Raw genomic sequence first — 9,307 nt, 5'->3', positions numbered from 1 at the left:
CCAGTTTGTTTTCGGTTATGAGTTGAATTCGATTGAGTGCAATAAAAGGATAGTGGAAAATTCTGAAAATGTAACGTTCTACATAAGATCCCTGCAATGGCTGTCGAGTCGCAATATTCACGAGGAAGAATCGTCGTCGAACGCGATGTACAAAAATTCGACCAAATTTTGCGAGAATTTCTTGTTTGTGCTGAAAGATTGGTTCTCGTTGCAAGCTGTGTTGAATGGTGCAAAGAATGATGCTGCATCGCTAACGTTTATGCCGTACAGCAAATTGTATTTCATTTTGGTTGATGAAAATGTTGAATTTCAACCGTCCAACATGTTTAATGAATTATCCAAATTTTTCAACGAAAATGCTCTGTTCGGTTATGTTTACGAAGTGGATGCCGTCTCAAGAAAAATTAAGTTGCGAGATTTTTTATCGCAAAAAATTGTAGCCAATGGAAATGTAGAATCGAATTTGATTCATCCGATTGTGAATAGGGACAATAAGGAGAATGAGTTGCGACTCAGTTTCTTCAATTGCTCCCCTTACGTCATCTACGCTGACGAGGAAAATTTAAGGTGATTTGAGTTATGGAAGAAGTACTAGATTCAATTTATCCTTCTTTGGACATTTCTATTTTGACGAAGTCGAGCTTTGTTCAGCCCGAACCGAAGGAAAGGGCGAGTCTCCCTACTCGAAATAACAGAGTCCAAACAATTAAGTGAGCTATTTTTGAAGCCCAAGTAATGAATCATGTCTGTGTGCAGTGAGAGCCAGGGCCAAAAAGTGGTTACCCAAAGAAGGTTCTGCCGACAGCACTCTTTAAGATAAAATTTTCTGTTCTTGAGACGTTGATGCGCCGAGAGCCAAAGGGCGCATCGAGATTTACCCGATCCTCTCATAGTTCGGACCTGACTTCAACGTCCGTAACTCAGCTCGATGTGAAGTTATAGAGTATCGATTTTAGAGTTTCTGAAGTCTTTGATTCGACATGTGTGGCGTCTGCATCCTCTCATACAGTTACACGAGTCCAAATAACAATAAAAACAATTATGCTTGAAAGACTGTACTGTTAGGGTGATAGACGATTATGCAAAGCCACGCAGCCAGTAAACAAGGTTCACATTTTTCAGATTCGATGGCATCGACTATCGCATAGTCAGGGAAGTGACAAAAAACTGGAAAATCAAGCACATATTACGAGACGAATGGAGAACTGGCATATCGCCGTGGAAAACAATGTTTGACGATTTACAGAATCACACGTCGGACCTAGCAATGTGTTCGATTTGGGTGTCCGTTTTTAAGGATCAATACGACGTGTCATCGTATTACAGTCACGCATGCAATACTTTAATCGTACCGATGCCGAAACGTTTGAGTGAAATAACAGCCATTTATACAACGTTCAGTGGCGATGTTTGGCTCACGTTTGCTGTGCTCTTTTTTGCTACAGGACTATTATTGTGGATCAGTGCGATGATGGGCATTGTGAACCGAACTGTGTACGTAGACTTGAGTAGATCGTTGTTGGAGATGATGAATATTGCAACATCGCACGGTGTTGATGTTCTTCGGGCACAAAAAACTTCGATCAAAATTCTGTTGCTGAGGTAACACAAAAATTGTGTGAATTCTGAAACTTTTCGTTATATTCAAAAGCATTTCAAACATTTGTTCGATTGCCGACAATTTAGCTGGATAATTGGCTGCTTATCGATCGGTATAAGTTACGTAACCATTTATACTTCTCGCTTGTCAAAGCCTGGCTATGCAAAGGTTATCCATACAGTTGAAGATTTTATCGAAAGTGGTAAAGTGGCTCTCTCAAATCAGTAGCCATCAGATCAGTGATTGGACTTTTCTTTTAGACATGTGGTGGGGATCAGAAAATACGCGAGCATATAGTGACATACATTCCTCCTTGAATTCATCATCAAACTCAGCACATCATGAGCTCGATCGAAGAATTGTTGCCTTTGCCAATCACAACGATGCTGAAACTGGCTGGATGAGTGGAAAATTTGGAATGTTTGCGGGCATTTCCGAACAAAAATATTTGGTGTTCTACGAATGGGGTGATCGACTACAGTTTCTTTCGTCATATCGAGTGATGAAGAAAGCTTGCATTTTCAACTATTACACCGTGTTTGCGCTTCAGAAGTTTTCACCGTACAAAGAACTGTTCAGCCATTATGCGTTACAGTTAGTTTGCCTAACGTTTTGTCACCAATTACATTCTTAGTTGCCTTTATTGAATTATTCAGGTTTCAGGAGCACGGCATCACACAGTACTGGTTCATGACCGTCTATCGAGATAAATCTGGGTTGAACAAATTTTTTTACGATCATCCGATGGAAAACAACGAACCGGTTGCCCTCAAGGTTTCCAGCATCATCGGAGCGCTGTTAGTTCTATTTGTAAGCCACATTTTGTCGATTGTCATTTTCATTTGTGAATTAACTACGAAAACTATCGTACGAAATACACAGCACTTCGTGTCTCGCTAATTTAATAATGACGAATTACTATTAAACTACGTACGGTTTTAAGATATTGGCTCAAACACTCTGCTCTGTAAGGTAAATGGGGTTGTTTGATTGGATAGCTTATTCTCTTTTGCTCTCTGCACTTGCCTAACAAGGGAGTGTAATCATCCGATCTGGATCAACCCGTTTACTTTAGAAAACGTTGACAAAGTGTTGTATTGCTTTGACTTGACCAAAATTGTTGAAAAAATTTCTTTTATTCAACGAAGGGCGAACGAAACGTGTTACCGTTTACGATTCGTGACGAAACGTTTTACTTTGTCAATGTTGAATTACTGACCAAGCAATACAACAATTTTATTAATAATTGTATCGATGCTTTTTGAAGTTTGGCATCGCAGCTGTGGGTGGCGCCACGGCTGCCATACTCTGCGCGGTTTTAGTAACAATTTATTTATTGTCACTAAAATTACCGGAAAACAAATTGTCGGATGTGAGAGATCCACAAATGCTGTATGTGAGAGATATAGCACAAAAACAAAACAAAGAGTTTTGATTTTTGAAAAGATCGTTTTTTTACGGGCTGCATCATTGTGAGCAGCCTTTTTTTTCGCATATTTAAATAAAGAGAACAAAAAGTTTTAACAAATGACGAAAAAGTGTATATAATGCTCGTACAATTGAAGTGATTGCTCACTTCAGTTTGTGTCGTGCTGATATGCACATAGTCATCGCAAGACATAGGTGCACTGATGATGGCGTGATACGCCGAAATCAGCATTGTTTTGTCCTGTTGTTCGTCCGCATTATGATTGTAAACGGTAAAACGTTTCGTCACGAATCGTAAACGGTAACACATTTCGTTCGCCCTTCGTTGAATAATAGTTATTTATCTACCAAGGTAGGTATGAAGGTATTTTTTCGCACTAGATGTCGATTGTCGATCCGAGGCGAAGCCGAGGTCGACAAGACGTCGTGTGCGAAAAAATACCGGCATACCTACCGTGGCAGATACAACGTTTTTCGCAATTTCGGGCCATAATCACCTTTCCAATGCAAAATATTACCAAAATTTCTACCAAACATTCACATGCAAACATGAATTCATTTGAACGATCAAGCAACCTGTTCTATATACACATTGTGTGATGTATAGAGACGCGCTAAATAAAATCACTGTCTCACGTAGTCAATGCTTAGTATATACGCTTCAACAATACGTTCTGTATAATTGTGTGACTCTGTGGCCGAATGGCTATGGTCGTTGCTTGGTGTTTGGAAGAATTTTGGTGTTGGATGTTCAAATCCTGGTCTGTGCAAAGTTTTTATTTATAAAATTTAGTCTTTCTTAAAGGTACTGAGCTATGTAGCGTGCGAAAAAAATGTGAAAAAGCCCAAGTGCGAAAAAATAATCAAAAACGCACTGTGAAATAAATACCTTTAAAACGACATTAAACGGATGCATGGAAAGGTGATGATTTTGGACCGGAATTGCGTAAAAGAAATTTTTTCAACAATTTTGGTCAAGTCAAAGCAATACAACACTTTGTCAATGTTGAATTACTGACCAAGCAATACAACAATTTTATTAATTAAGAAAACGGACTTCCATTAGGGACAATCAGTAAAATGGAACCACATACTCAAGTGACCTTCTTCATACCTAATTCTGGATGGGAAGATCTTTTCTAGCCTAATACGAACTGCGATGATAGTGCGGTCAAAATTGTGATGTTGGTCAATCGGTTAAAACGTGTCCGACTGGTGGCGTTCAACCACCAGCCGACACAAAAGTGGAATTATTTTATTCGCAAACGGGAGAAACAATGACCATTTATTATGACGTAAGTTTGGTGGACGGATACACCTTGCCAATGGAAATAATTGCAAGCACACAAGTAAGTGCTAGATACGTCAACCGTGCTACCAAACTACGAAAGAGTTACCATTTGTCCGTTTGTTTTCGTAGCAAGTTACATGTGTTACAACCAATTGCGCTTGAGATGCGTGTCCATCAAGGGAATACACAGTTGAATATGTGGTTCGTAGTGAATGTCCAACCGCCTATGACGATCGGGGAGCTAACCATGACTGTCCCAATCCGACCAATTTCAATGTAAACATTTGTTGAGTACAGAGTCGCAGAGACTATTCTCGTTTGTTCGATTTCGCTGGATATAAAATTGATCTTATAAAATTGTCTGACAAAGAGGATCTCCATATTTCTATGTCCTAAAGGAGTCAATTCAATGGTTTGAAAAATTTATTAGAACTTTATTGTCCAGAAAGAAGCAAAGTGAATAACCGAAATTTGATACTTCGCTCAATAAACGAACAAACAAATAAATGGTGCCGCACACCATTAAATTTTCGTGATTTCCCACTGGTTCACCAAATAATCACGCTTAGTTGCATCGTTGCAGAACGTGTCAACCTCTGGTTCGATGTTGGTGAGACGCAAGATATTCAACGCAGGAAAGGTAAATCTGCTCTGATTGAAAGGGAAGTCGTTGTCTGAGAAGTCGCCCAATGTAATTTTCGACTCGGTCTGTAAAACGAAACAAAAACCGAAATTTCCTATAAATAAACAAATCCAGACGTTATAACAAGACCCTGTTTCAGAATCTTAATTTTTTAAATTCTTTAAAAAAATCCTAATTATCTGATCTATCAAATGAAGGAAATGTTAGGAATTTTTCCATGAATTTTAAGAGTTATTTTCCTAAAAATAGACGCTAGTCACAAATAACTTACCTCAGAAAGCTTCTTGTCAACGTTTCCTTTTGCCTCGCCTTTTGCATAATTAATTTTTCCATTTTCCTTGTGTTTATTGCGCCTCTCAACCCATTCATCCACGCTGTCGTCATTGACTTTTAAATAGCCACAGCGAGATAATCTAACGTTTTGTATTTCTTTTTGAAAAAATAAATTGAATCCTTGTTCACAGAAATGAAAGCCATCCAGCATGAGAACCCTCAATTTCCGTGGCAATTTGTCTGTCGGCAAAAATTGGTATGTACGACTGGTACTGACTATCAATCGTCGTAATTTACCGAATGTTGCCAGTATCTCGAACGTGTACTCATCGAACACTACATTGTTCAGCTCCAATTCGTCGAGATTTATTTTGCCATTCAACGTTATCCGCAGTAGAACCTCGTTAATATCTCCATCGACGCAGTCCAGGGCCAATTTGCGTGAAGACTGCAACGTTGATAGGAACTTTGGTTCCAATATTTCGGTGTCATAAGTTAATCCGAGCCTCTTCAAATTTGGCAGCAGAGGTACAAATTTCGAATAGTCCAACGTCCTTGAATTGCACGCAAAACTCTCTATCTGCGGGTTTTTCTCGCAACACCTTTGCATTGCAGTGACGCTGATGTTTTCACAGCCGAGCATAGTCAACGACTTGCGAATGGTAAAACTTTCGAAGAAATTGTCGTCATTCGCAAGGGAACACGACGAAAGAAACAGCGTTTCCAATGTGTCACTGAAATGATCTTCGAAGGGATGATCATTGTGTTCGCTGCGATCAAATTCGATGAGTGCAAGGTGTTTGAGCTGTTTGCACTCCTTTTGAATTGAGAGAAGATTTTCGACAGTATAGTTGGCTTTATCGGATAGTTTTAGGGCCAATGATCGTACGAACGGTCCGACATGATACATAATACGACTAATGTCGAGACTCCGTTTAAAATCGATTGCAATTCCGTTGTATCTGCTCCGATAGATACGATCTGCGGCTTCCCATAATCCTGCATACGATTCGGCTAAATTTATATGGTCTTGTAGTCTGTGCAACCGTTCAAAAATTTCGTACCAACAATAGTGATTCAACGGAAATCGCATCAGATTTTTATTTGACACGTTTTGCAAAACTTTCGAAGTTTCGATTTCAGTGGAATGAAAGTCCACCAGGTCCACCACTGTAACTTTCGGTGGCTCCATCGAATATTAGTATGTCCGTTCCGACCGAATATTATTATTGAACTGAGGATGGTCACTCTTGTAAAGTTGAAATCTTTTTTTTTACGTAGGACAAAAAGGAGACGAAAAATTGCATACAGGAAAACTGCACGATCCTTTGCTTTATGACAACCAGTTTTGAGAGAATAGCAAAATTATTGCAATGAGATATGGATTGGGCATACATGCAAAACAAACAATTGTTCGTGTCCTTTGTGTCGACAATTTTTTTTTCATGCTTCGGGGCCGAAAATGAGGGCAATTTTTCGAATTTTCTCGGGTTTCCGGCCCTCTGCATGAAAACTCACATGTGCACCTGTTTGGGACGGTTGATTTAAGGCACTTTCGCTTGTAAGCCTCACTTCGTTCGGCCTACAATCCGCGAAATTGCCTAAAATCAATCGTCCAAAACAGGTACACAAATGACTATTTTTGATACCAACATCGAAAGTTGATACTTTCGCCCTCGAAATCCGGGGCGAAAGTAAAAAAATGCAAGTTATGTGTTTGAGCGGGGAGAAAGAAAGAATACATAAAGCGAAAGTCAATATACATAATGCGAAAGTCGACTACATAATGTAATAGTCGACTCTTGTCAACAAGTGTACTGCGATCAAAATTGAAATAAAGCGTGCGCCAGTGCGCTTATTGAAATTAACATACGAAGTTGATACTTTTTTTGATACCAACATTGAAAAATGATACTTTCGCCCCGCATATGAGGGGCGAAAGTAAAAAAATGCATCCCACGGGGAGAAAGTACTTAACGAAGAGCGAACGCAACTGAACGAACAGCGAAAGTGACTGACGTCACAGAAAATGAGAGAAATGAGTCGAGTTGTCAACAAAATCCGCTCATATTATGCAGAATACTTTGATCAAAATTGTAAAACACTGTGCGCCAGTGTTCTTATTGAAATTAGCATACAAAGTTGATACTTTTTGTTACTGAATGATTTGTTAGTTATATCTTAATTTTTGTGTGTGTTATTGTTGTGATGGCTAAATTGTTAAATTTTTCATATACCAGGGGGCTGCCGCCCCCTGGACCCCCGCATTTTCTGGCTAAATGCCTTTTTATTTCAACATTTTGTTGCGATGTTTGCGATACGTATCAATTTTCAATGTTGGTATCAAAAAAAATAGTATGAACGACTCGGGGCAAAAGTAAAAAAATTCAACCTGTGCGATTAGAGCCCTTGCCTTCGGCGCGGGCTCCAACTCTCGCACACGGTTGAATTTTTTTACTTTCGCCCCTTGTCATTCAATGTACTATTTTGTTGCTGAATGATTTGTTAGTTATTTGTTAATTTTTGTGTGTGTTGTTGTTGTGATGGCTAAATAATTAAATTTTTTATATACCAGGGGGCTGCCGCCCCCTGGACCCCCGCATTTTCTGGCTAAATGCCTTCATATTTCAACATTTTGTTCTGCTGTTTGCGATACGTATCAACTTTCGATGTTGGTATCAAAAAAAATAGTATGAACGACTCGGGGCAAAAGTAAAAAAATTCAACCTGTGCGATTGAGGCCCTTGCCTTCGGCGCGGGCATCAACTCTCGCACACGGTTGAATTTTTTTACTTTCGCCCCTTGTCCTTCAATGTACTATTTATTTGTAATTCCTTTTCGTCTTATCGCAACATTTACCTGCAAGGCGATTTGCTGAAAGTGGTAGTTTTTTACTAACGTATTTTGTTTGCTCATGTGGTGGTACCAGCAACCAGCTTATATTATGTTTGTTTCGTTGATAATAGCAGAAAGAAATTGTCGAAATGAATATTTTTAATCAAAAACGATTCACGTTAAAGCATAGTATTTTTTATCGTCAATGCATGCATAAAACAACGATACCGAAAGGCAGTTTACACATTTGTAAACCACGGCAGCGTAAAGTAAACCATACAAGAGCAGTCGATTTGATGAGACCTAAATGTATTAGTGGGCCTCCGATTTTGGTGCAAAACGCTTACTAAATAAAATGCATGAAACAAATACGCAAAGGATTGTATCGGGATTTAGGTCCCTTCTTTGAATGTATTTTCGTCCACTACTACTACTACCTAAACAGCCTCGATGAAGCGGGTAACAGTGGCAGAGTCGTTTTGTCGTTGCGTCATTATTGCGACAAAGTGACAGTTGAGAAAATTCTAAATTAAATTTCACTGCGGCTATTCGCACGCGCGTGCGAATAGCCATTACACTTTGGATTTGACTATTCGCACGCTGATTTTGATTCTGATGATTTTTCGGTTTTCTTGTAAAAAAAGTGTACAAAATTATGATTTTATTTATAATAATTGTTTAACAATGTACCATCCGTGTACAGTGTTCTCATAAATATTAAAATCGTTGTTCAATGTTTTTAAAAACATAAAATCCGTGGCAAATATTCTCGCTTTCATAAACATTAAATTTGGTTTTATGTGAATAGATCCAAAGAATTTGTTATATTGAGATATGTAGCAAGGATAGCACTCAAACGACCTGATTCATTTTCTGTGATCTAAACGGTCTAGATTCTACACGGTGAGCTTGAAAAAAATTTTATTCGACCTCTCGTGGACATGAAAAGTTTCTAGTGGTTTTTGTAGAGGGAGGCACCACGAATAAGAATAACATAACAAGAAAATATTTCGATGGGAAAATTTTTAATTAGATCGATTTTTCTTTTTTTTGGAACCTGCGGGAAGCTTTGAAGACTGTTCGGACTCCACTGGTGACTCGTTTGATCACAAAAATATAGTTGCTGTTTAGCCTGAGGTCTAAGCTTTAAGGCGAGACCAATCGCGATACCAACAAACATCTTTTATGAAGCAAAGTCATACAACTAGGTCGCTGCAAATTTGAAAGGCCTTATCAC

At 38.8% G+C, this 9,307-nt stretch overlaps 1 protein-coding gene across 1 annotated transcript; it reads left to right on the top strand.

Moving 5' to 3' along the window:
* Positions 1-1,069: 1,069 nt before the first annotated feature.
* Positions 1,070-2,500, top strand: LOC119084312. Its single transcript, XM_037194231.1, has 4 exons — positions 1,070-1,602; positions 1,687-1,802; positions 1,861-2,194; positions 2,257-2,500. Exons 1-4 carry the CDS (start codon positions 1,229-1,231, stop codon positions 2,498-2,500), a joined length of 1,068 nt encoding a protein of 355 aa, XP_037050126.1. The 5' UTR covers positions 1,070-1,228.
* The last annotated feature ends 6,807 nt before the right edge of the window (positions 2,501-9,307 follow it).

The sequence above is a fragment of the Bradysia coprophila genome, unplaced genomic scaffold, assembly GCF_014529535.1.
Source record: "Bradysia coprophila strain Holo2 unplaced genomic scaffold, BU_Bcop_v1 contig_732, whole genome shotgun sequence".
Classification (NCBI taxonomy): Eukaryota; Metazoa; Arthropoda; class Insecta; order Diptera; family Sciaridae; genus Bradysia; species Bradysia coprophila.
Note: the sequence above shows the minus strand (reverse complement) of the source record. Positions and strands in the feature narration are given on the sequence as shown.

Excerpts from the sequence above, each read along its gene's own strand:
- LOC119084312 (XM_037194231.1), top strand. The coding sequence starts at position 1,229 with ATGTTTGACGATTTACAGAATCACACGTCGGACCTAGCAATGTGTTCG. Across the intron at positions 1,603-1,686 it reads ATCAAAATTCTGTTGCTGAG|CTGGATAATTGGCTGCTTAT; the intron begins GTAACACAAAAA and ends CCGACAATTTAG. Across the intron at positions 2,195-2,256 it reads TTCAGCCATTATGCGTTACA|GTTTCAGGAGCACGGCATCA; the intron begins GTTAGTTTGCCT and ends TGAATTATTCAG.